The 27,176-nt window shown below is 45.9% G+C and overlaps 1 protein-coding gene across 2 annotated transcripts; it reads left to right on the top strand.

Annotated features, from left to right (window-relative positions):
- On the top strand, positions 1-27,176 carry ATN1 (atrophin 1). 2 transcript variants are annotated; one of them, XM_062594145.1, is made up of 10 exons: positions 3-271; positions 17,228-17,422; positions 17,622-17,759; positions 18,173-18,286; positions 19,771-21,779; positions 22,380-22,602; positions 22,718-23,435; positions 24,795-24,938; positions 25,188-25,368; positions 25,952-27,176. In XM_062594145.1, exons 2-10 carry the CDS (start codon positions 17,345-17,347, stop codon positions 25,983-25,985), a joined length of 3,639 nt encoding a protein of 1,212 aa, XP_062450129.1. In that variant the 5' UTR covers positions 3-271; positions 17,228-17,344; the 3' UTR covers positions 25,986-27,176. The 2 variants fall into 2 exon arrangements, with proteins under 2 accessions (XP_062450139.1, XP_062450129.1); XM_062594155.1 differs by lacking the exon at positions 25,188-25,368 and having other exon boundaries at positions 1-271.

Genomic DNA, 27,176 nt, shown 5'->3' with positions numbered 1-27,176 from the left:
GCCGCGCCTGAGAGAGGGGTGCGCCGCGGGGCGGCGGGGGGAAGGGGGCGCCAGACCCGCGGGGGGTCCCGCTCGCCGCCACATCCATCCCCCCGGAATTGCTGCCCCTGCGACCGATTTGTTATTCTGGAGGCGCCAGAGAAACCGAGGGAGCGCGGAAAAGGAGGGAGGAAAGAAAAAAAAAAGGGGGGGGGCAGCGTTTAAATCCCTTCCCCCTGCTCCTCGCCTCCTCCATTCCTCCCTTCATTCGACCTCCCCTCCGGAGCCGCCGGTGAGTCCCTCGCCCGCTCGCAGCCCTTCCCGCCCTGCTTGTCATCTTCGCCCACTCACTGCATTCTTACGCGGGTGTTTTTCCCTCCTGTCTGTCTGTCGGCCTCGGGAATTGGGGGGGGAGGGGGTGTGAGGCGGCGGGAAAGCAAGGGGGTAAGCGGGGGTGATGGAGGGGAGAGAAAAGCAAAGTTGTAAGGGAGGGAAGGGGGGCGAGCAGGGGATGGCGGTCAACCCCTACGGCGCTAGGGAGCGCCCCCTCCCCCCCCCCCGCGGTGCCTGCCCCACTGTGGGCGTTGCGGGTCACGGTGGGGTCCGTGGGGCATTCGCGCGTGTGCACACAAGGGAAGCGGCGGAGGGGCCTCACTCCCCGCTGCCTGCGGCCCCCAGTCCCGGCCGCGGCTGGAATCAGCTCGAGCGGCGCTGAAAACGCTCGTAAATCGCCGTGGCGGGGGGGGGGGGGGGGGGGGGGAGGGGGGGCGGGGAAGGGGGCGCTGCCCCCTCGCCGCTCCCCACCTTCCTCCCCCTCCCCGCGGGATTTGTTTTCCTTGGAGCACATTCCCTCCGGGAAGCGGGGTGGGCGGGCACGGGGGCTCGACGCCTGCCCGCACCGCGCCAGCCGCGGGGGTCCCGGGCGAGGGGGGGGGGGGACGCCCCCCGCCGCGTGCCCAGCATGACGTCACCACCCGGGGGGCCGCGCAGCCCCCTGCCCCGCGGCGGGAACTCCGGCAGGGGCCGGGGGCGAGCGCCTCGGGATGGGGGTGAGGAGCGGGCAGGCCTCGGGGTGCCGGCTGGCACGGGCAGCCAGGGGGACGCAGGACTTCTGAATCGGCAGCCTGGCGCCACGCAGAAAATAAAATAAAACAATGCTGGAAACGAGTCAGGCAGCACACTGCCTTCTGGAGAGTCTTCAGTTCCTTCCAGCCCCTAAAAATCGCAGTGACATTCCGTGCTACTGAAGAGCCTTTCATTGTCCATTCTTTCCCAGGTGCAGCTGGGAAGGAGGCAGAAATAACATTTGGAAATAATGTTTCCGTTGGGGTGCTGAGAAGTGTTTTTACTCAGTCTCCATCTCTTTGGCCTGTGCATATAGGATTCATTCCCGACTCATGCCATTCTCAGCCTGGGGACCCACTGTTGTCTCCTGCGCAGCCCACAAGGGAAAATACAAGGTTGCTCCTTGCAGATCAGACAAACCCCTAGAACTGGGTGTCATCAGGATGGCTTTTGTGCTCCCTTTGAACTGGCTGAGATTCCTCTGATGTGCCAGTTTGGTGGTTTCTTTGCTGTTTAAGTAGCTGAGGGAAATGGCACTCATATTTCCCATGCTGTTCTCCTGGCTGTGCCACTGAGCTGGTGGTTGGTTTGCCCTACTGTCTTGTGCAGGTTGCTGGTTCATGGCTGCTTTGGTGGTTGTTGCCCAGTGAATTGCCTGCTGTATTCTGCTGCAGGCCACTGTAGTGTTGAAGTGGCAGCCATTTGGTCACTATAGTGTTACTTTGTGTATTGCCTTTACTTGCCGTTGACTTCTGTTTGGCTTCTTGCAGTAGCTATTGTATGCTTGTGTTGATGGAGTTGCTTTTGGAACAAGCAATGTCTTTATTTGCATTCGTCTCAGTGCTGTGGCTGCCTTGACTGCAGCAGTGAGCTACTCTAGTTGCCAGGATGGTTACTGTAAGAATTTCTGTTGCTTTTTGTCTGTGCAGTTTCTTCTGAGGTAGGTTGGTTCTTTTGGAACAGCATGTCCTTATCAAGCTAGCCATTCAAATCTATTCACATTATCTCTCCTGGGTTATTGTTCTGGAAAGAGTGTGCGGCAATCTCTATTCTTTCTAGTATTGACAAAGTGGGGGGAAAGTAGTAGGCCATCGTGTTAAGTGTGTATAGCAGGATAGGAGGGGAGAAGGAGTTAGATGCATCTTTGATTTTGTGATCAGCTGAATGGTGGAACATGATTATGTGTCCTTCACTTACGCCTAAAGCTTCAGAGTTGGCTCCGTATGACTTCCTGCAAGAATCAATGTGTTGATGTGAATTAGCCATATCCTTTCTTGGGTGCCTCAGTTTCACAACACACAGCTGTTTGAGTTGAAAGCTAGACCATCCTTCCTTCTACACCCAAGTATGTTGTGCATCACTGCTATGCTGCACCTATGTCCTTGAGGGAGTGGCATTGTAGTATAGGGAGAACAGTCCAAGATTATTACCCAGGAATGGGGTACTTGTCAGTGTGAATGGTCAGATTGTTTGTGGGAATGATTTTTCTTCTTTCCCTGTTCCTTGGTCAAGTTACTATTTTTACTTTCATTATTGGTGACTGCACAACCAATCGTATGTGTGTGTTTCCCAGCTTTTTGGATAATCTGATCTTTCAAACCAGGAGGATCCTATTCTAGTGATTCATGATGGAACTTTTCAAGTATGACCATGAAGGAGTGAACATGCAGTGCCAGGATTCTGCTTGGAAACAATAAAACCCATCCAGACATCTGAAAATTAAATGTGCAGTGAATCCTAATGAAGAAGATTAACAGGTTTAACCTGCTGCGATGGCCTCCCTTTACATCTCTTTGTATGAATTTCCATCCTCTCCTAGATTTTGTACCCCTTGGGTACCTTGGAAAGGTTCTTGCCTTCTCACGTTTAGGTTTGTCTGCACAGAGAATCACAGGTGAGCTTCTTGTAGGCAGGCTTGTATTCCAAAACAATACTGTACATGCAAAGAACTATGACTCTACAGTACAACAGTAGTAGTATACTAAAAGCAATCTGATCTTTATTCTTCCTCAGATGGAGGAGTCTTTATTCACAGGTGAAGTGAATCAGGGAGGTTTTGCTCTTCCCCAAACTTAGCATCTGTCCTGCCTTGTATGCTTTCCTAATTCCTCCTTGATCTCCCTCATGTTCCTCAGCATTTTTTGGGGGATGGAGGTGGATGCAGCATTCCAAGGTAGCACAGATCGCTGTAGGATCTAGAATTACGTAGGAGAGGATTATTTCCTTTACCAGGTCTAGGATGTAATACCTTTGCAAATGCACTCTATGGCATTGGTCTGAGTATCTATCCAGCTCTGTCCCTTTTCAAATATCTACTTGAATTTTATGTGTTTTTTTTTCCTCTTTGAGTGTCTCCCCTTTTCAGATGTTTTTCCTGAGAATTTGTTAATTTGTTTCCTTCTTTTCTGTGGGCTGTATCTGCCCCATTCTGTTTTTTTTTTTTTTTTTTTTTTTTCTTTCCTCTTTTTCATTCGGACAAATAAAGTACTTCCTTTCCTCCTGTGGATTTTGCCTCCTTTCTTCCTCTGGTATGAGATGCTCTGGAAGTACTAAGTGTATTTCCTCTATTTATCACTTCATCTCTTCTATCATTACTTCTTTAAGAGTATTAGTAGTGAAGTACAGAATAGAAATGCTTTGTAAAATTCTTAAAGGTCAGTAGTCCAAAACAGACTCAAATGTAAGTTTAGCTTATGTTTAAAAGTGTAAGTGGCTCTGAAAGAGTCAGGTCCTTAACCAAGTGAGCCACGTTTAGGATATGTATTCTCTGCAGAGTTAATTTATGTGATCGGCATGATACTGCTTGAGTCCAATAACAGTGGTTATTTTAACCTAAGCATGAGATGTTCCATATCAATGCCTTGCCCAAGTTACTGAGTCTGCAGTGGTGCCCAAGACAAAAGCGGTGCCGGGTTGCCCTGCTACATATATGATTGCTTTTTGTGTCATACTAAGCTGGATGCTGGAGAGTCTTTCTAGCCTTCTGGTCATCTGATGGGCAATTGTGGGCCCACAATACATGTCCTCAGTGCAAAGTGCACAGAGAATAACAAGGTGTGTGGGGCTGTTTCCAGTTCAAAGAACATCCTCATGCGAGCTTCAATTCTGTGTTAGTCTGGATGGCTGATTGGGCTTAGAGCTCTTGGGTGAAAGGATTTGGCATATGTTAAAAGTTTGACACAAGTAAACTTTGTGAGAGAACCGTCTTTCCAGAAGCACTGTCTTGCTTCAAGTTCTGATAATGCTCTTACAGAAATGTCTTACTATCTGTTTTCTGTGTTTATTGTGGCGGCGAACACTGATTTGTTATTGTTCCCTGCGAGAATATCAATGTCTGATAGATTGTTGTGGCAGTGTTTTCACCTATAGAATAGAAGATAACTGTGATATCTTCTCTGGATAATCTTAGCGAATGTTGTTCTGGCTGAGCTTTGCTGAGGAAGGGTGGCTGGTTGCTTTCAATCTTCCTCCATGTCTCTTGCCCTGGTGATATTTTTCATCGTAGACTGGTCTAGCTAGAAAATGTTAGTCATGTACTTCCCTGCCTTACAAGCCATTTGGTGATACTCTGATCATTTCTTCCGTGACATCTCTCTGTGTTATGTATCACTTAACCAAAGGTTGCATCTGAGAGCAACTATATCTCTTTGGGCAGGAGGTTGGATATACTAGTATATGTGTGTGTGTGTGTATATGTCATAATAGATATATAATAATATATAGAGTATATATAGTATATTTTATTAGACATAAGGTGCATCTATAGCATAGTATATGGGAAATACTAATGCTTTTCTTTCAGGCAATGCAATAAATTAATTAATTTTCCTCAGAATTATTTAGAGTTTGTCAGACATATAAAGATGGTCCTGTCTCTACGAACAATGGTTTATCTAGTTAAATCATGGCTGTCCATCAAACTTTCCTATATGCTGCTGGACTGTTGCTTTCAAGTTCCAGTTTCATGCAGGATTAGGCTCTGTTCATCTCTTGGCTAACCTCAGCATTTAAAAAACTCTTCTGGTCAACTGACTGGTCCTCTCTCCTGCACAGAACAAGGCAGGGAATTTCACCAAGAGAGCTTTGCAGAAAACTTCAGAGCATTTCTTTTAAGGGAAAAAAACAACCCACTGTTAGCCTATTTCTATTTGTAAAATAGCTTTAGCTTTTATCCATTGGATCTTAGGTCTTTGTCTTGCATATTAAAGAGCTCTCAGCTATTAGAAATCTTCTCCTTCTGTAGTACTCATAGGCCATGATCAAGTCACCTTTTAATCTTTACCCTGATACATAAATATATTGAGCTTCTTAAGTTTCTTATTGTTAGCAGAGGGGATGGAGGTTACCAGGCCTTGCATATTCCTTGTTGTTCTTTTTTGAAAGTTTTCCACTTGTCAACTTCCTTTCTGAAGCATGCATTTAAAACTGTACATGCTAATTCCATAACAGTCCCACCAATCATGTGTATAGGCAGGTAAAAATAATCTCTTTATTCCTATGCTTGAAGGGTATTCGCTTCTTCATATGTCAGTGGATTTCATCCATTCAGGAATAGCCTCTTTAAAAGTCTTACACTGAAACTGTACATGCTCATGTTTAGTTTGCCATCAGTCATTAATTACAAGGACTTTTCAGAGCCTTTGTTTATCTGGATATAACCCTTCATCCTTGAGTGGATTCTACATTTTTTTGTTCTTAATAAAAAATGTTCTATTTTGGAGTAATTAAAATGCTTGTCTTTTTGCATGGCCTCATTGCAGCAGTAACACCAAAAGATATTTGCCAGAGATTCCAATCTGTTATTTTTTTCTGGCACACACCTTAGTGTCCTCTGCAAATTTGCCCATATTTCTGCAAACTTCACTTAGCCAATGCCTTCACCAGCTGCAAATGAATTCTGTGATGGACCGCCATTATTTGTTAGCTGAGTTTCATGATACTTGTTTTTTTGACAATGGATCCTTATGTGAGGCTTTTTTTGACAAGACAGGTCATATTTGTGTCATAGCTGTATACAACGCTTCAGCCAACAGGTTGTCAAATGTTGCTTTATAGAGATTACTCAAGACTATCTCACTCATCCATTAAAAAATCTTGGGTGATGGTTTCATTTGCTGTCATACCTTTTCCCCTGGCAATCCAATCTGGGCTTGATTTCTTATTCATCTATGAAATCAGGTGTCCTTTTAAGATGTGGGAGGCCTGAAGCTGTGGTTCTGTACAGATTCAATGTCTGTAGATGGAAGCACTTTGGCATGAAATGGTTACTGTAGTTTCTCTTGGGATCAGGCAGAATTTCAGATGTTTGTGACTTTTAATCCTTCATTCAATCATGATGAGTGATAGAATTCTATTCCTAATTCAGCCATATTCATCATATTTTCTGTTTTCATAAAATCATAGAACATGAACTTGGTGAAGTGGTGAAGTATGTAAGAAAAAACCTCTCCTTCTCCACAGGTTGATTCAACACTGGCACAAGTGGCCAGAGAGGCCATTCTCTGAGATGTTCAGAACTCGCCAGATCTAGCTTTAGAGTTATCTCTACTATGAATGGAGCTTGAGTAGAGACCTCCAGAGATCTCTTCCCACCTAAATCTTTTGGTGATACACTGCCAGGTTCCCCTTCCCTTAGTCTTACAAGTGAGGGCAAGATCATCCCACTTGAACAGTTTTGTAGACCAAGGAAAAACTGTGGATATTCTAAGCAAGGACTCAAAGCTCATCAGTGAGTGTCTCAAGTGCTGTATATATATTTTTCCCCCTATGTCCTTCCCCTAAGGTTCACCCCTTTCCTTCTGAATCTGTCCATTTGTCTTTCTCCTGTTATGGTTTTTTGTCCTTTGGAAAAATGGCTCTCACATTGGCTTTGATGTCAGCCATGAATTCCTAGAAACAGAGAATCAGAAGGGCTTATTTGGGTCATTGGCTGCAAAGTCCTGCAGGCACCACGCCATCTCAGCTCTTTTGCAAACTTACTGAATTCTGTCTTAATAATAATGACCCCCCCCCTGCTATGCTCCAGGGAAAGAACATACCTGAGTGTCTAGGAATCTTCTCATTTCTATCTTAAAATTGTTGGTGGCCTTTTTATACCCATTCATTCTTATACCAGCTTTCTCTTTTAGCTTAAATACCTCTTCTAATTCTTCTGTTTAGTTTTTGGTGTTTTACAGACAGTAATCATATCAGCTATCAGCTTTTATTTTGTGGAGTTAAAAAAACCCCAAAACTTTGTAGGTACCTTTGTTTATAGCAGGAGGCTCTTCATATCCCTTAGTATCTTGGAAACTCCTTTCTGCACTTTTTCCAATCTGATTCATCTTTACTCATCATTCATTATTCCAATCTGATGTGGAATAACAGAGGCATTACATGGTTTGCCACAGGAAGTCTGAAAATACAGTGTCTAGTGACATTAATACTGTATTTTTCATGCTCTGCAATACCTTGTCTGATGCATTTTAGGATTATAGTTGCCTTGGAAAGAACAATGGTGGTCCTTAGACCTCTGGTGATTGATTAATGCCTCTCTTCCTCAGCCTTTCTTCTCCTTGGTCATTCCCACCTAGTGAGCAGTTTTTATGGCAGATGTTCTTGTTGCTTGTTCTCAGCAATGTCTAATATTGAGTTTATTAAAAACGTAATATCCCTACCAGATCCATTCAGTCCAAGGCCCTATTTGCAGCAGTGGCCACTACCAAATACCTAGGAAAGAGCAGAAAGCTAAGGCAAGAGTGTAAGTTATTTTCCTCAGGTACTCTCATAGCTTCCAAACATTTCCAGCTCAGGGACTGCTGTAGCTGGATGTGGTTTCTAGTTATTTAGTAAACTTCAGGTATTCTCTCTTGCATGAAACTCTCCAGTATCCTCTGGAGTCCATGCAAACTTCTTGCAATCCTTAGTGAGAAATTCCACAGTCAGCCACCCATTTAAAGAACCATTTCTTTTGGTTTGTTTTGAACTTGTCTCTGTAGCTTTATCTGATAGTCCTTAGATCTTGTACTTTAAAAGACAGTGAAAAATATTTCCTACCTAACCTCTACTTTTCTTTTTCAGTTTTAGAGACCTTACTCACATCCTCACTTTGTAACCTCTTTTCTAGACAAAGATGTCTAACCTACTCAGTCATGCTTATTTATATTGTCCTTTCTAGTTCTGATGGCAGGAGCAGAACTGCGCACACATTTCAAGATGTGGACAAACCATGGCTTTATGCAAGGGCATAATGACATTCTCTGTTTTGTTTCGCATTCCTTTCCTAGGAATTTCTACCATGTGATTTGCTTTCTTGATGGCTGCTGAATATTGAGGTGATATTTTCAGGCTCTCCCTCTCCTATCCCAAGAGTATCGCTCTTGAGTGGCAACAGTCAGCCCAAAGTCCATCATTTTATATGTAAAATGGAGTTGTTTTACCATACACATTGCTTTATATTTATCTACACTTAATTTCTTGTGACATTTAATTGCCCAGTCACTCCTCTTAGAAAGTCCCTCTACAGCCCTCTCCCATTAGTTCTCATCCTCATTATTCTTATTAGTTTACTCTCATCAGCCACACTGACTTCCCTTTGTCCTTTTCCTGTATCTATCCTGTTTTCATTTCTGTAATTTCTTAATGATCTCTAAGTTCTCCCTTATGATATCCTGATCATCTGCTGCACTGACAGTGTCTATTAACTGAATGTCACTGGGAGGTAGGACATTGATCCTTCTGAAGATCCAACAGTTTTACCTGGTCGTAGCCTGATATTTTCAATGTGTCATTCATTCAAAATCCATTTGCAGAGCTTGATCTGTCTAGCTCCTTAGCTTTTCTCTGGTTCTCCTCTATACTCTGAATAGTTTGTCCAGAATAGAAGGGTATGAGCAGAGATCCATATTCCATCTTGGACCTCCCCTGCTACCTACAGAGTGATACAAGTTTTAATAGGTAGGAGTTTGTTTGCCTGTTACAGAAGTGAAGGATGGATGGATGGTGTGGCTTTCCTGAGCAACCTCATCTAGCTCTGGAGTGAGCCTTACTGTGAGCAGGGGTTGGGAGCAGAGACTTGCAGAGGTGCCTTACAGCCTAAATCTTTCTTTGGGTCTCTGGGCAACTTGTCCATGATGCTAATGAGTAATATGCTTGCCTTTGAGTAATATACTTTCCTTAATAAAGGAAAAGTCTATGTATAAAAAGTGGAGTTATAACTCTTAATGTTCTAACAGCTCCACAGGTAAGGCTTGCTCAGGCGTTGCAAGTGTTGAAGATGTCACACTTCTTAAAATAATGAATGCAGAGTGTGTGATGTATCCTTCCTCTGATTCACACATATGTAGGCCTCCATCCCATGCTCAGAGGGGTGATCCCAGTTTGTTGCATCTTGTGATCTTCCACTGGGCTCTGCTAATCTCTGTGTTTCTTTGGGAAGACTGAATGATTTTTTGAAATTTTTAAGTAAATTTGTTACATACTTATAATCATTTTAATGTGCCCTCAGGAATTGTTTTATGATTAACCTGACCTTCTTTAGTACATCTAACCTTCATTTAGTGAATCAAACTTTATTTTCAATTGCATGTGCAAGAATTAGTATCTTCTCTGCTGTAGCTTAAGCTATTGTTAAATGCATGAATATTTTTATTATTTATTACTTCACTTTAGTTCTAAATGTTTCATCTATTTCTCTCTGCTCATCAGCAAATATTTTTTTTTTTATTCTCAGATACCTTTTTGCTTTGAATACAGCTTTCATATTCAAAGTTACATGTTTACTCCTTGTGGTTATACAGAATTACAAAATGTGCAACACATTAATACAGACTTCATAAAAGTAAACTTATTTTATCTCCTAAACCTGTCAGCACCCTTAAAGCTCATCTTTTAGTGCTCTTATTTGACATTATTTCTTGAAACGTACATTTTAATTGTTATTAGTTATTTTATTGTGGAGAAGGAGTATCTAGGTAGTGTGACGAGTAAATTCATTAACAAATATTGTTGTTATGAAACTTCCGTATATGATGAAGGTTAAAAATGTTGGTTAAGGTTTAGTCTGCACTTTATATGGCAAGTATTATTTTAGACATATAGACAGATCCAGATCAAGAGGGGCTAATTTGTCTTGCATATTCAAATGTGTGTAATTGGCTCTTCAGTACAGGATGAAGTTTCTGAAAATGTTCATTTACATTTATTCATTAGGTTTATTTAAAAGTATTTCATAGTGAATCATTTTATGCAATATTTGGTGAATCTAGTTTAGCTAGAGGAATTCAGTGAAATTTTAATAGGTAATAAAAGTTGATTTGTTTATTAAAAAAAAGACAAAAAGAGAAAACTATCACTGTTTTAATATTGAAGCTGAGCTGCACAGGAGGTCCAAGCAGCTGCCAAAGCATGCCATAACACTGGCAATGGGCTGTGAGACTAGAGAGAATCAAGCAAAGACACAGCTGATGGCTGCAAAACTTCTGAAGATTCTGGTGGAAGAAGCTTTAGCTGATGTTCCTTGCTTTCAGCCAGGGGTCAAGAGCCTTTCAGTCTCCTCTAGCTCCTGTAGCTTCACATTAATTTTGCAGGGAGGAATTTAGGAACAGTTTCATCTATTGGGTAGGCTACTGCTTTAACTGGAATATGTTTTTTCTTCTTTTTTTTTTTTTTTTTTTTTTTTTTTTTTTGCACTAGGTCTGCAGTCTTTCCTGATTAATCCACTCTTCAGCCTGAGTTCACAGCCCCTGCATCTACCCAATATTGTAATTATTTTGTGAGACACAAAAATACCCATATCAAAAACTACCCTTTCATTCCATATAGCTTCAAAATGTTTTCTTTTTTAAAAAAATAACTCTACTAAGTGAAAAATGTTTAAGTATAGGAATATTCACACCAAGATAATACTGTCTGCAAGCATTTGCCCATTGCCATCTTGGTATTCAACCATTTCAGCATCCTAATCCGTTTACTCACAATCATTTTCTCTTTTACAATAATGTCACGCTCAGTGCACATATCAAAGGACTGACAGTCAGACTCTGACATGCAACCTGAACTCTGACCCCTTCATTTACTGCTATATAACACTGAATACATTGCTTCTCCCCTTCCTTCGCTCCCTTTCTCCCCCATGCCCTATAGTAAAACATCAGGGTTCAAGCATGAAGTCAGGTACTTAGCAATTAGGAAATGCCATACATCAGGTTGTTTTATTGTAATATTTTGGATAAAACTTTATGTTTTCAAGATACCACAAAGTTGTTAACCCTGATAAATCTCTGAGAATTTTCCCCCTTTTTTATATGTGAAGGAAATGGAGGCAAGAATTAATTTATTGTGGGGCTATCACTCACTGGGGCAATATGAGCTGGACAAACCATTGACTTCCCAGCCACAAGTGCATGTGCCCTGACCATACTGTTCCAATGAGCACTCACTCCTGGGTGATCATTACCTGTCATGATGAGTGATCCATGGGTTATCATCCCATAGTATTTCGGGACACTTTACAGCATCTGCAATGTGTTAGAGGGCAGCTGTGTTCATTTTACCACCCCAGTGCCTTCGTTCAGTGCTGCTCTGTCCCTGTGCAGTAAGAGGAAGAAAGAAAATGGGATGTGAACACAGAGCTAATGAAGTACAGAGAAAGAGACTCAGTTTAATTATTACATTTTTCTAACTTTTGAGTCATAGAATCAGTAAGGTTGGAAGGGACCTCTGGAGATCATGTAGCCCAACCTCCCTGCTCAAGTAGGGTTGCCTAGAGCACATTAGACAGGGTTGCACCAAGGCAGGCTTTGAATATCTCCAGAGAAGGAGACTCCACAGCCTCTCTGGACAACCTGGTTCAGTGCTCCGTCACTCTCACAGTGAAAAAGTTCTTCCTCACATTCAGGTGGAATGTCCTGTGGTTCAGTTTTTGCCCATTGCCTCTTGCCCTGTCACATGGGACAACTGAAAAGAGTTCAGCCCCATCCACTTGACACCCTCCCTTCAAGTACACACATTGATAAGATCCCCCCTCAGTCTTCTCTTCCCCAGGCTAAACAGGCCCAGCTCTCGCAGCTATTCCTCACAGGGCAGATGTTCCAGCCCTCTGATCATCCTCGTAGTGCTATGCTGGACTCTCTCCAGTACCTCCATGTCTCTCTTGTACTGGGGAGCCCAGAACTGGATGCAGCACTCGAGGCCTCACCAGGGCTGAGTAGAGGGGCAGGATCACCTCCCCTGACCTGCTGGCAACACTTCCTAATGCACCCCAGGATACCATTGGCCTTCTTGGCCACAAGGGCACATTGCTGGCTCATGGTCAACTTGTCATCCACCGGCACTCCTAGGTCCTTCTCTGCAGAGCTGCTCTCCAGAAGATCAGCCCCCAGCTTGTACTGGTGCCTAGGGTTATTTTTCCCTAGGTGCAGGACTCTGCACTTGCCCTTGTTGAACCTTATGAGGTTCCTCTCTGCCCAACTCTCCAGCCTGTCCAGGTCTCTCTGAATGGCAGCACAGCTCTCCGGTGTATCAGCGACCTAAATGTCCCTGCCTTTGCAGTCTAAATGCCTTCAATTTCACTTTTTTTTTTTTGACTCTATCTCCTGCATTAAAAAAAATGACTAAGAAGTATTCACTCTGTACTTTTAACAATTCTCAATTGAAAAACAAAAACAAAAACAAAAACAAAAACAAAAAAAAAAAAAAAAGAGAGAGAATTTGAACTCCAGATGATCCATACTCAGGCTAAAGGAGGAACCTCACTGGATCCTCACTGAAAACTTATCTTTTTCAGACTGGCATCTAGTGGAAGATAATATTGGTTATATCTGTAGTAACAAACTAAACTGGGTACTAGTACTGGTGCACAGTTGGCTGTTTTACCTTAGCGTGGTATTCCTTTGTATAATCTTTGTCCTGTACCAACTATCACTCTTCCAGGTGACACTTCAGCAAGGTTTAAGAGTTAGTGTGAGACCATTCCCAACAGCCAGTTTAGATGTGGCCATACCATTTTGGAGGGTAGGAGAATTTTGCTGTATGGGTGCAAGCTGTGTAATGCCAGTCAGGTTTAGGGCCTGAGAACAGGGCCTGGCCCATTTCATTTAAAAATACAGGCACTGTCAAATTGCCCCTTCTTGTAGCATTTGAGGTCCTGACGTATGACAGAGTCTTGCATTTTTTCCTTGTTTGAGTCTAAATGATCCACTCATGCACCTTGCGATCTTTGCATGCAGTGCCTCTGACTAGGTATATAGCCTAATAGGCAATGCCTAGGTAGAGACTCAGTGGGGAGAGAAGGCTGTGTTGGTGCTACTGCTTTCTCCCCAGATCATCAGTGATAGCTGTGGGTGGGCTCATGTTTCCTGACACAGTCTCATTGCCCCTCCACTGCACCTTCCTTCCTGCTTGGACCAGGTTTGAATCCGTCTGAGATTTCTAGGGCATGACCATCACCAGAGGATCAAGCATAGCAGATAATAAGACCAAGCAGATTTTTTTTTATCTCCCCAATAGAAGAATAATGTAGAAGGGAGGGAAGAGACTGCAGTAACAATTAACAACTGATCACCTAGCAGTTAAGCTCAGTGAGACCTGGATTGGGCCTTATGTGTCTTCAAGCTAAAGAAAAACTGCTAAAGTAACAGTGATGGTAGTTCTACTTCTTAAGTGCCATGAACCCCGGGAGCCTTCTTCACTCCCTTCTGCTGTCGCTGGCTCCAGCAAGAGCTGATAGGAACTTAGCTAGCATTTAACTTTCTTGAGCACAGCGGTGTTCTGGGACTCGGGCTGCCTGTCCTGGACTCTCTATTCCTTTTGAGCACTGGCTGAAATGACAAAAATCTTCAGCCCTCAGTGGATTCTGGGGACATCTCCCAGATTTCCCTGTCCCATTTGAAATTTCCTCCTAATGTTGGGAGCGTGTGCTCGTTGGGCCTGTGTGAGCAGCTGCAGACACTTGCAAGCATATGACTCTCTGCTTGTCATTTACAAGATCCTTGCCAAATCCCCAAACACTATCCTAGACAAATCTGCCCTGATTCTGTTTCCTCTGCTTCTTTTGCTATCTATGAAAGTTTCTTTTCTCAGGCTCCCAGTCTAATGTGCAAATGATGTCCTGAGCCAGGGACAAACTTCTGTCAGACTTCCTAAGACAGGCTGAAGGCATATACTTCAGCAGGTCCGACTTGAATCCATTCCAGTAGAGATGGACTTCTGTGCAGTTTTGTTACATGTGAAGAGTTCCTCCACAGTATAGCCTGCAAAGGAGACACAACATCTGCAGTCTTTCATAGAAGAGGAGCTACTGCCTGTGGTCTCCTGGTTTCCTGTGCAGGACGGTTTCCCTGGAGCAAAAAGGATCATTTAAAGCACGGCAGGGGAAAGAGCAGGATCCATTCTGGATTCTGCAGGGGGGTCCTTGCTGAGTGGGAGCTGCTAGCAGGAGGCTGTACCAGCACTCTCACTGGAATATGGAGGGGTTTTAGCAGCAAGCCAAACCAAGCTGGGTTATATGAAACACAAACAGAAAATGGTCATTCACAATGACTCATAACTCAATCCAACCTGTAAAGATTTTCACAAGACCAAGAAAAGATTGTCCCTTTGACAGTAGCGTTGCCAAATGTCTCATTTCCTTTCCAAAACCATGGATCAGTAAGAATTCTTCAGATACATTCACAAGGATTTTCAGTGATGGGAAGGTTTGATGTAACTCAAGATTTGTTGCTTTGTTTATGGCTTATGCTGTAAGCTTTTATTTCATAGATGTTAAAACCAGAAGGCAGTGTTGTGAATGTCTCATCTAATCTCTGGTGCAACAATTGTTATACTGACCCTAATAACACATGGTTCAATTCTGTTATATGCTTTAGAAAAGACTTAACCCTGTAAGTGATCCTGTAAGTAGTAGAAGCTTCTGCCCCAGTGGTTAATTGTTGTCTACTGAAATGTACCTATTTGTTCCTGGCTTTGTTTGGTGCTGAGTATTCTGCAATTGACATAAATACTTAGTTGGTGTTTCTGTTTAAAAGGGAAGTTTCAGTATGTGGTTATCAGTACATTATCTCCCTGACTTATTTCTCTGGAAAGAAGACCATAATTGCCATTACTAAATTACAGGAAAGTTGAAGTGAGACCTGTGCACTGTGTTATGATGCTCAGTTCTTTGGTGTGTGAGTTGTAGGTGGCATTCTCGTTGAATGTAGAATAAGAGCGGTAACGTATTGGTAATATACTGTTGCTAATTCTGTATATTCAGGCAAAGCTGGGCTAATCCTTGAAGACTGCCAACATGGTGTGTGTGTTGAGATGTGTTAAATTAGGATTGTCTTTCTTTATAATGTTTGTTTTATGTAAGAATGTTAATTCTAGATGCTTATCTAGAGTAGAAAATACCATCAAACTGGCTGAATTAGCAACCAAAGACCAAATTATGCCAGAAATGCAAGGTTGCAAAAGATAGCAGTTTGTAGGGATTAGGAGGGTGCTGTAGTTCTGCAAGATCAGGTCTAAACCAGTGTAAGCTGATTTTTCTATTAAAGAAGAGGTCTAAGTTAATGAATTGTTGTATGTGGGAATTAATGCTGGATGAGTCCCTTGTGGCTTTCGTGATGACGGCCAAATAAAATATTAATGAAATTAAAGCAAACAATCTCCTGCTCTTTGCAAGCACCTTCTGTATGAGTTTCTCTAAGCATTAGTCAGGGAAGATGTGGAACCCTGCTAGAGACAGGCCAGCATCATTATCCCCATTTTACAGATAGAGAAATGGAGGTAGAGGAAAGCAGTGACTTCAAGACCACATAATTCAGCAGCAGGGCTGCATATGAGAGACAGGATTCCTCCCTTCCCATTGCCTTTGCTCTGATGCCTGGGTTCTTATCCTTTCCAAGAGAGGTGAAGGTGAATCCAGGCTTCTCTTGCATTGCCTTGCTAGAAGCTAACGTCTCCTGATATGGGATGGCCTTTATGAAGCCTAACTCTCAGTCTTAATCTCCAAACTTCCCTATGCTTTCAGAGCACAGAGTAAAGCTCAGGAGAGGTGGATTTTTTCTCCTAATGCCTCATTCACAAGACATATCTTGGGGATTGTCCGTTGCAGAGAGCAAGTAGAGGAGCTCTCATAACAGGCTGGGGAAGGAACATCTCTCTTTGGTTACACTTGTACGGTGCAGTGCAGTATGATGCAAAGGATCCAGAGCCACACTCAAGCAAGCCAGCTCCAGGAACAGCATTCCTGAATCAGCTCAGTTAAGTTCCCAGGCTAACACAATCATGGTGTTTTCATACCCTCAAGTAGAAACCATGTGGCAAAACAGAGTGTTAAATTTTAGTGGTGCTTTCAGGACATAGCACAGGTCTGTTAATCTATTCAGAGGAAGCTCAGAAATCTTCCTGCTGTTGCAAACTGCAAGGATGAACTTCGCATTTCTGGGATAGACATCATCTGGTATACTGAGAAACAGCCCAGAGAATGGGGAGGAAGGAGATCTGGGCAGACACCCTAAGCTAAACAGGCCTGATTCTGTTTGTGACATGCAAAAGAAAAACTAAATGCATTTTCTTGTTCATATTTATGTATTTTTGAAACTGAACAGTCTGAGCAAGATTTGTCAGTGTTTCTGTATGACGAGCTGGTGCATGCATGCATGTGTGTATTATGCACTGGATAGGTCAGGGCTGTATAATACTTCTTGCAGCAAAAAGCTTCCAGAGGCTCATTACGCAGAGTCAGCTAATGACAGCACATGGCCAGTTAAAGATCATGAAACCACTGCACTGACGATAAGTGCAAGGAGGAACACATAAAGTCAGAAAAATTGTCACTAAGAACATTTTAAAGCAATTTTCTATTATTTTTTCCTCTCTCTTTCTCTCTCTGAAGATCAAATAAATAAGGAAATGGAAATGTTAAAATGGTATCAGAGGAAAATCAACTATTCTTCCTTGCTTTCTCAAAAAATTATTGTTGGGTACTAACTGCCTCTCATCATGCGGGTTTCACTCCTAGAAAAAAGAAATCAGAGATCACAGTGGCCAAATCTTTTCTCCTAATAATGGGAAAGTTTATTGCTTTTTCGATAAAGATTCTTGGATCTGTAAATAATAATTAAAAAACAATAATGATTTTGTCGTATTTATATAGCAAGCCATAAAAGGATTTCCCACATGCCATTCACTTTCTCACCTCTTGTCTCTGTCTGCCTTTCAGGATTCACCAGGATCTTGTTGCATTGCTGGTGTAAGCCCCCACTTCCAGAAGGGCTGATCTTGCCTGTCTCCATCTCACAGGGAACAGCCCAAGGGGGGGGTAGAGTGATAAAAATTTATGTTTTCATCAAACCGGGCCAAGGAGAATGGGGGTCCCACACCCAAAAGAATGAAGACGCGACAGAACAAAGACTCAGTACGTGAGATGGGAGGAGGAGAGGGGAACTCAGAATCAAACAAGAGCTGTGGGTTGGGGCTGAGTTCACAGGAAAGCTCATTGTGAACTTGAGTTTGGTATATCAGGGTGCTCGGGCCAGAGGTTCAGGGGCTTTGAGAAGCTAGGGAGGGTTGGAGGAAGCTGCGCAGCAGTACTAATCCAGTGATCTCTCTATTAGATGTCAATGAGGAGTGGACGGAAGAAGGAGACTCCAGGGCCCCGAGAAGAGCTGAGATCACGGGGTCGAGCTTCCCCAGGTGGTGTCAGCACCTCCAGCAGTGATGGCAAAGCTGAAAAATCCCGACAAGCAACAAAGGTAGTATAAGTTAGTACATGACTGTGAGGTGACAGAGGACTACCCTGACCAGATAGGATCCATTTAGAGGTCCAGTTGTGGATCCCATCTGGTCTATATTGTGGAACCCATTCTGGGCTCAGCTATCTGGAACGAGTGGCATGTATTCCTTCTTCTCATCCTCAGCATCTTACACCTCCAGACATCTTCCCAGAAGCAGTCCTCAGATTCATTAGCCCTTTTTAATGTTAATTTTTGCTGAATTCTGTCTCAGTATTGTCCTGACCACTCCTCCCTGCCCACAGTCTGTTAAGCTTTTCAACACATTGCATTATAGTTGTTGTATCTCACCCACTAGAATCTGGGCGGGCCAGGTAGGAGAGGAGGTTTTCCTTTGACCCTTCCAGCTCTCTGTCCTCTTCTCTCCCTTACAGAAAGGCCGGGTGGAGGAATCTTGTACCACCAAAGGCAGCAAGCAGGGCCGAACAGAGGAGATCTCGGAGAGTGAAGGGGAAGACAGCAATGCACCCAAAAAAACCAAAACTGAGGTGAGTTCTCCCAGCTGTGTCCACTTGGATATCCTGGGGCCAGGGCAAAGAAATGTTCTTTTCCCCTAAATGTGCTACTCATGTCCAGCTAGCTTGAAATTCTTGCCACTCTGGAGCCCTAGCCTATGTGTGGCCACCACAACAATCACATGTTCTGGCATCTCAGATTTCACATGGTAGACTCTTCTGCAAGTGGAACATCTGCCTGGCATACAATAAAGCTACTTGGAATGATGATTCAGAAGACAAAAACTCTCTATTCCTTTGGCTTGTCTACGCTTGGGCCTGGTGCAGGCCCTGCCTTCCCTCAGTTCAATAGCAGGAACCTAGGTATCCCCAGCAGTGAATCTGGCTGTGCTGATGAACAGCAGCTGTGAGATGTGCTGATCCACCCTCTCCCCTCACTCCACACATAGCTTTGTGGCAGTTTAGAGTCTGTCTCTTTTGCTATTGCAGAACAGTATAAAACAAGAGATCCTTAAATCATGCTGGGATCCAGATAATGATAATACCAATCCTAAAGTGAGTGCAAAATCAATTTAGACACACTCACCATAGTTCTAGCAGGGCTTTTCTGAAATGCACATAACACTGGACTGGATCGAAGATCAGCCAGCTGAAAGAAAACTCGGTTCTTGTACTTTTCAGTTCCTTGTTAGTCTGTTCAGGCAATCAGCTTTAAAGGCCTGTGGACACAAGGATATTTACTTGCGTTATGATGTCCATATAATTAAGCCATTGCAGTTATACCAATGTAATTTCTCCATGTGGATGCTTTATTCAACTTAACAATGATCTTTTTCATTTTAGCCTCTCTTGTAAACCCTGTTAATTGTCTGTATTAGCTGCTTAATCAGTGACTGTTTTATTGCTTGAAGTGAGACATGGTGAGGGAGAGCAGGGAATGGGAAACACAAAGAAGCAATGGGGAGCTAACCCCCCAGTAACGAGCACAGAGAGCTAACATTCAGGGCAGGGGCTAAAGAGGAGCGAGTGTCCTCAATGAGGAAGGAATGTGATGAGGCAAGCCCCGGATAAATAGGGAAGAGCAATTCTGGATTTGCTGACTGCCGAGAACACATTCTCCCCTTAATGCTTGTGCATTCTATCTGCCACCTGGTGGTAGTAATGAATTATACGCACCCAAAGGCCCTTTATTGTTGATGGTGCTGACACCTTTCATAGATTCGTTCCCTGCCTGATCTGTAACAGTTCCATGCACCTCTGTACACAAGACGCCCATTATCACCTCCTCTCTTAGGCACATGATGTTCCCGAAGTACCTGAGAGCACTGGAGCTGTTCAGAGGGGAAGTGCTAGTAGGACTGGCTATCTTGCCAAATGATAACTCCTTCCCTGTGTGTACTTTCCTTTATCCTGGGGCTAAGGGAGAAAGGTCAAAAAACAAGATCTCTGGGAACTTGGAAAGTGTTGTGCATGGTCTGGGAGGCTGCATAACATCTCTTTGCTCTTCTCTACTTCAGGAATTACCTTGTCCTCCATCCCCATCAGATGTTGACAGCCTTGATGGCCACAGTTTCAATGATGAGATGAGCAGTGACCCACGGGACATTGACCAGGATAACAGGAGCACCTCACCAAGTGTCTACAGCCCTGGAAGTGTGGAGAATGACTCCGACTCCTCCTCTGTGCTGTCCCAGGGACCGTCTCATTCCTACCACCACCCTCCACTCTTCCCTCAGAGTCCACCGGTAGCTCCTCCTCCTGACAGCCTGGCCCGTCCGCCTGAGCCAAGCTTTGGCCTCCCAGCTGAAGTCCATCCGCAGGGCCCCACTGCAGGGAGTTTCCACTCTCAGCTCGAGGGCCAGGCTTCGCGGATTTTCCAGGCTCAAGCCCCACAGACACCTGCCTCCTCCACTTCTGCTGTTGCCACCTCTTCTACTCCTTCCTCCTCCTCCTCCTCCTCCTCCTCTACCCATGCTCCTCTTTATCCTACGGCCAATGTAGTCCAGGTTGGGACCAAAATTTCCAGTGGTGTTGGGGGGCTCCTAGCATCAGGAGGTCGCGAACAGACCCTCAGTGCCAAGCACAATCCACCGCCAACCACCCCTATCTCACTGGCATCAGTGGCTGGGGGGCTTCCTTCTCAAAAGACCCCCCCAGCCAACCCTCCGGCTGCCTCCCCAGCTTCTGCTCCTTCCTTTCCCCATGTCTCTGCTAATCTGCCTCCCCCACCAGCTCTGCGCCCGCTCAACAATGCAGTGGCCACCTCCAGTTCTCCAGGGATGGTAGGGCAGACCCTGGGTGGGCACCTCCCATCACCCCATGGAATAGGGCAAGACAAGGCACAAACTGTGACCCCGTCACGTTATCCCTATGCTCCTCCACCACTGCCACCATCCAGCTCCTCTACTCAGTACCCCCAGGCATCCCCTGCACAGCCCCTACCCAGTTACAGTGCCTCCTATGGCCACTCCTTCCCCCCACCCAGTGGCCTCTCTGTGTCCAGTCAGCCCCCCAAATACACCCAGCCCTCCCTGCCTTCCCAGCCTGTCTGGAGCCAGGGGCCACCCCCCTACAGCCGTCCACTGGGCAACACCAGCTCCCACCCTGCTGCCTCCTTCCCTGGTCAGAGCTCCCACCACCAGCAGTCGCCCCAGCAGCACCACCATGGCCATGGGAGTGGAGGGGGGATCTCCCCAGCCACAGCAGCTCCTCCCCAGGCCACTGGAGGTTACTCGCACACCCTGGAGTCAAACAACCATCACCCTTCCCATGCCACTTATGGGCTGCGACTCTACCCTCCCCACAGCCAGGCCACTTACAGCCAGGCTCCCTCTGCGGCTGCTGCGGCCCCCCCTGCCTCCTCCTCTTCCTCTTCCTCCTCCGCTTCTTCCTCTTCTTCCTCTTCCTCATCCTCCTCATCTTCTGCCTCCTCTGTCTCTTCCCAGGGAAGCTATCCTGGCCTGTGTGCTCACCCTCAGGGGCAGAGCCCTGCCACATACAGCTTTCCTCCGCCGCCCCCACCCTCCCCTGCCCACGGTGCCGGTCCCCCTGTCACCTCAGTTTCCACCACGCTCTCCACTGTCATCGCCAACATGGCCTCCCCTTCCTCGGCCCCTTACAAGACTGTGTCACCCCCAGTGCCCCCTTCAGCCATAGCCCCATATGGGAAGCGAGCATCATCCCCTGTCCCTACCTTCCAGCCCCCAGCCCCCTACAAGCCAGGCTCTCCTCCTGTGTCCTCCACCTCCTCCTTCCGTGTGGCTACCCCTCCCGGTTATCGCATGACATCTTCCCCTGTGACGGGTGGCTACAAAGCCTCCTCCCCTGCCCCAGCCACCCCTTCGCTACCGGGCAGCATGGGCACCCCCGTGCCACCGCTGCCCCCACTCCCACTGAGCGCGGCACAGATCAAGCAGGAGCCGTCGGAGGAGTATGAGCCCCCTGAGAGCCCCATGCCGCCGGCTCGCAGCCCCTCACCACCCCCGAAGGTGGTGGATGTGCCCAGCCACGCCAGCCAGTCAGCCAGGTGCGAGGCAGACGGGGGAGCTGGAGATGTGCTGAAGGGAGGGAGGCACACAAACTTCAAGGGAAAATACAGAAAGGGTAGTGTGTGAAAGGGAAAGAATGGCCTCTTGGGGTTTCCTAAATGGAAATGGACCTCTTTGGAGAGCAGACACAGCCAAACTGGTGCAGCCCCAGGTATCAGCCTAGAGGAGCTGAGAGCTGGTTAGCCATTGCCTGGCTCCAGTACCTGACAGAGCACTACCTGTGTGCTTGGCCAGCCCTGGGAGGCCCCTGAGCTGGGGGGCTTGGAGGGCAGTGCCACAACTCTGCTCTTTGGCCCCACTTTTGGAGTATTCTCTCTACCTCTTTGCAACCTGGCCAGCCTCTGCATTGTGAATCAGTCCGCCTCGGGGAGTAGCAAAGGGATGTCTCCTCAGGGGCCTGGTTGAGCAGGGATGCGTGGGGCAAGGAAGGGGACATTGTCACAAATGTGAGCTATTGCTGCACTGTGTTACCTTACTAGTGAGCCTTGTATGCCCTCCTCCTTTCACAGTGCAGGGCTCAGCTTCCGTTGTTTCCTCACCCCCCTCTTGTGCTGACACACTTCATTCCTTCCCCTCAGATTCAACAAACACCTGGACCGTGGCTTCAACTCCTGCTCCCGCACAGACTTATACTTTGTACCCCTTGACGGCTCCAAGCTGGCCAAGAAAAGGGCAGATTTGGTGGAAAAAGTCCGGAGAGAGGCTGAGCAGAAGGCCCGTGAGGAGAAGGAACGAGAAAGGGAGCGGGAGAGGGAGAAGGAGAGGGAAAGAGAGAAGGAGAGAGAGCTGGAGAGAAGTGTGGTAGGTGTGACTCGGCTTGCTCCATTGGAGTGAAGCAAGGGCTGATGTTTGGGAACCCCCTTACTCCCTCTTGGGACTGTGACAGTGAGATGCTTGTTTCTCTGCTCTCTTACAGAAGATGGCCCAGGAGGGCCGGCCAGTTGAATGCTCCTCTCTTGGGCCTGTTCCCCACCGCCCCTCCTTTGAGCAGGGCAGTGCTGTAGCAACTGTTCCCCCATACCTGGGTCCTGATACCCCGGCTCTGCGCACACTAAGTGAATATGCACGGCCACACGTTATGTCCCCCAGCAACCGCAACCACCCTTTTTACGTGCCACTGGGTGCTGTTGACCCAGGCTTGTTGGGGTACAATGTGCCAGCCATCTACAGTAGTGATCCAGCTACGCGGGAGCGAGAGTTGAGGGAGCGAGAAGCCCGTGAACGAGACCTGAGGGACCGAGACCTGCGTGAACGTCTCAAGCCTGGATTTGAAGTCAAGCCAGCTGAGTTGGAGCAGCTTCATGCCGTGCCAGCGGCTGCCATGGATCCTTTCCCACGCCATGGTGGGCTGAGTCTGCAGACAGCCCCTGGCCTTCATCCTGCTTTTCCCTTCCACCCAGGGCTGGGCCACTTGGAGCGGGAGAGGCTGGCGCTGGCAGCTGGCCCAACTCTTCGTCCCGACATGTCCTATGCTGAGCGCTTGGCAGCCGAGCGCCAGCATGCAGAGCGGGTGGCTGCTCTCAGCAATGACCCTCTGGCCCGACTTCAGATGCTCAATGTGACACCGCATCATCATCAGCATTCCCACATCCACTCCCACCTCCATCTCCACCAGCAGGATGCTATACATGCAGGTAAGGACTGCATAGAAGTGCAGCACAGGTGTGGTGCCCTGCATAGAGCAGTGCTCTGCGTGCTACTGCACCCTCCTTTTGCTCCCTCCTTCTGGCTCCAGGGAAGCCCAAGAACTACTGAGATTAGACTTTGAGGGCCCCAATCCATCTCTTCAGCCAAAAAAGGTCAATACCATGGTCATTCAGTCTACTAGGCTCCAATCCTACCAAAGACACTGACATCTATTGCAAGTATCAGCATAATTGTGAGTTTGCTGCTTAGCACAGAACAGAGCTATTTGCACCATGCCTTTTGGTTTGGGATCTATGAGAACACTATGAATGTTGAGGTGCCACTGGCTAACAAAGGTGGTAGTGCTGCAGACTATACTCCCAGACTGGTCTGCAGAGAGGATTGGGGCCCCGCTAACAACCGTTTCAAAGATATCCTTAAGCCTAATGAAATGTTGGCTCTCCGATTTGCTCCCATGGCTTTTGCTGTAGATGGTGGGAAATGATGGGACATAGATTGGCTTTAAGTTGGCTTGCATTTATGAAAGAAACTGTAAGGCTGCTGCCCTTCAGAACTGAATCTTGGTCTCTTCCATTTCCACATAATACAGGAAAGCAAGGGAAAAAGAAGTTTAGTGACAAATATTGCAGGGAAACAAAGCCCAAACTACAATATAATAGGAAAAAAAAGTGCTATGCCTATTTGGGCGTTGTGAAAGGTCAGTGGGAACTGGTGATAATTACAGACAAACACCCATTCTTGCAATTGCAACCACTCAGAGTGGTATTGGGTATTGATGAACATTGATTCACCTATGCAGCATAGTTCTGTACCCCCAGGAGCATCTTGAGAGTGAGTCCAAAACACTAAGTGATTTGATTACCTAGAAAGAGCAGTTGTCATATAAAATGATATCTTGCATTTCAGCCTTAGATAATACTTGCAAACTTGAGTGCCTGGCACTGAGCATCTGCCCTGGATGGGACCTGGAAATGGAAGCACTCAATATGAGTACAGATATGAATGACAGCTCCTGTGGTGTATGGGCACAATACTGGGTACAGACATGATTGTAGAGCAGGTTCTTGTGGGATCAACTCTAAGAAGCAGTGCTCCCCAGGGAGTATAAAAATGTCTGCACACCCAGGTGGTGTGGCAGGGACAGAGATATGCCAATCTAGTTCACATGAAATTGAGTGCTGGCCAAAGGAATACACTGAGAAGGAAATGGTACTGCATTGTCTAGACTTGCAGTCATTCCACCCCCAATAGGCACTGGCCTTTTCCATGTCTGTCTGTTTTGTTGCACCTGTGTCTTTGCCTCTTACATAGCATGGGACAATTATCTTCTATTTTTTTCTTTCTAGCCTCAGCCTCTGTTCACCCTCTTATTGACCCACTTGCCTCGGGATCACATCTCACCCGGATACCATACCCAGCAGGAACCATCCCCAACCCACTGCTCCCTCACCCCTTACATGAGAATGAAGTGCTGCGCCACCAGCTTTTTGGTAAGGAGGCTTATGGGGACTGCTAGTCTTCTCTAAAGAGCATCAACAGAGCTTCGGTGGGCAGAGTGGGGAGCTCAGAAGACCATCTGTCATGGCATAGGCAGGCCTAGAGTATCAGGGCATCAGCAAGTCCTGCTCATTAGCAGGACTGGAAAAGTGCAATAAAGTCTTGACTGAACTATGTGGATGTGGATGAGGATGGGGCTGTTATATTAACTTTTTTTTTCTCTTGTTTGTCTTTGGCTGCAGCTGCACCCTACAGGGACCTGCCTGGGTCTCTCTCTGCACCTATGTCAGCAGCACATCAGCTCCAGGCCATGCATGCACAGTCAGCTGAGCTGCAGCGCTTGGCTCTGGAACAGCAGCAGTGGCTTCATGCCCACCACCCTCTGCATGGAGTACCGCTCCCTACACAGGAGGATTACTACAGGTGCATGGGACCTGCTCTCTCCATGGCACTGGGCGAGCAGAATGCTTTTACCTCACAGTACAAATCTGGACCCAGCCATGGCCTGAGGATGGCAGAAGTGGGAGCAGGGAAGCGTTTCTCCTTAAGTGGTTGACTCCAGCCTTGACCCCACATCTGAGAGCATGGATTACTTGCCACTGGGGCACAGCTATGGGTTGGCCATGATGAAGGTCATTCTTGGCAAGTGGCTGTTCAGTGGCCTGTAGGCTAATCTCTTGTGTAGGGTCTCAGCTCCTTTCCTTGGGGGGATAAACTTGCCTGTTCCATGCATGCCAATATATGCTAATACCCTTGCAAAACCACATGTTCACAAGGGTTGGATGCTCTGTCTTAGACAGGGTTCTTGCAAGTGCACAGGGAAGCATGTTGGTACAGGCAGAGGTGCACTGTACCTTTTGGATAGCCGCTACTACCTTAAGATTTTGTTTGCTTTCAAAGCCAGCGCTGTCATGAGTGACTAGACTAGCCAAATGCAGTGCACAGAACTAAATTATTTCTCCTCTTTTTTCTATCACAATCACCTTCTTCTTCTTCTTTCTTCTAGTCACCTGAAGAAAGAAAGTGACAAACCCCTTTAAATGGACTCCTACCCTCAATGCAACATCATCATGTCTTTCTCTTAAGAGGAGCAATTGAGCAACCAAATTTTGGGGGAGGGGAGGCTGCGGAGTAACACATCCTGATCCTACAGTGCAGTACAGTGCAAGAGCAGAATGGATGAAGAGTACAGGATGGCATCGTGGGAGCAGAATGGAGAGGAGAGAACGTGGGGAGGGATTGAAGTAACACTAAAGGACATGGAATGATTGGTACATAATTTCAGCAGGGCTCTGAAAGAAACAAAATCAGCATTGCAGAGAACTGACAAAGACTGATGGAAATTCAAGATTGCAGCTGCTCCATCCTTTCTTTTGGAGGAAGAGTTGCATTAAATAAAAACAGTGCAGAGCATCACAGTATTTTACGTCATGATGTTGCTGCCCTTTCTGCTTCTGTGAGGAGGAGATGTGTCCAAGAAGTAACTTGAAATCATATGGAGCTTCTTTTCAAAATGCCTCTTCACCTCCCCTACTTTAGATGTAAGATACAGCTTAGTGACGCAAAAAAAAAGCAACATGGAACTTTTTCGAATTAGCCAGAGTGCTTCCCAGTCTCCAAAATCCTGTTAGATACAAAGCAAGCATTATGGGACCTCTTCAGAAATGGCCGCTCCTACCTACTCAGTCAGTCACTGAGGGACTTGGCCTAGCCTTTGAGGTGCGAAGCACCATGATACTGTTCACGAGATGGTGGCTGTGCTTCCCTATGCCTTGAAGGGAATGGACAGGGCCATGACGTGCAAAGCACCGTGAGACCATTTTAAAGACTGCGATCTACCCCTTTGAGCCCCGTTGGGAGAGCTGACATGGCCAAGAGACCCTGCATCCTCGTACTCTTTGCAAAGGTGGTTGCCCCTCTCCCCCAACCCATTCTAATTGATGTACTTTAACTCATGCACATCCTATTAGACGTGGCAGTTTTATGTAGCAATTTGTGAGTCCCTTATCCCTCTGTGCGTGTCTGATTTCACAGTTGTATATCTCGATTGGTCCCCATATATATATTTACTTAAACATGAAAAAAAAAGAAAAAACAACCAACAACCCAACTACGGAAAAACACTCAAACAGTTTCCCACGCACTCCCAAGCCCAAACACACATTCTAATAATTTATATATATAAATATATATATGAAGCTCTTAAAAAAGAAAAGCAAACAAAAAAAAAA

This window comes from Rhea pennata, chromosome 1, assembly GCF_028389875.1.
Source record: "Rhea pennata isolate bPtePen1 chromosome 1, bPtePen1.pri, whole genome shotgun sequence".
In the NCBI taxonomy this organism is placed as follows: domain Eukaryota; kingdom Metazoa; phylum Chordata; class Aves; order Rheiformes; family Rheidae; genus Rhea; species Rhea pennata.
Note: the sequence above shows the minus strand (reverse complement) of the source record. Positions and strands in the feature narration are given on the sequence as shown.

Bases quoted from the DNA above. Each gene is read 5' to 3' on its own strand.
- ATN1 (XM_062594145.1), top strand. From the start codon at position 17,345: ATGTTTTCATCAAACCGGGCCAAGGAGAATGGGGGTCCCACACCCAAA. The intron at 21,780-22,379 runs GTGCGAGGCAGA...CCTTCCCCTCAG, and splicing joins CACGCCAGCCAGTCAGCCAG to ATTCAACAAACACCTGGACC. The intron at 22,603-22,717 runs GTAGGTGTGACT...GCTCTCTTACAG, and splicing joins GAGAGCTGGAGAGAAGTGTG to AAGATGGCCCAGGAGGGCCG.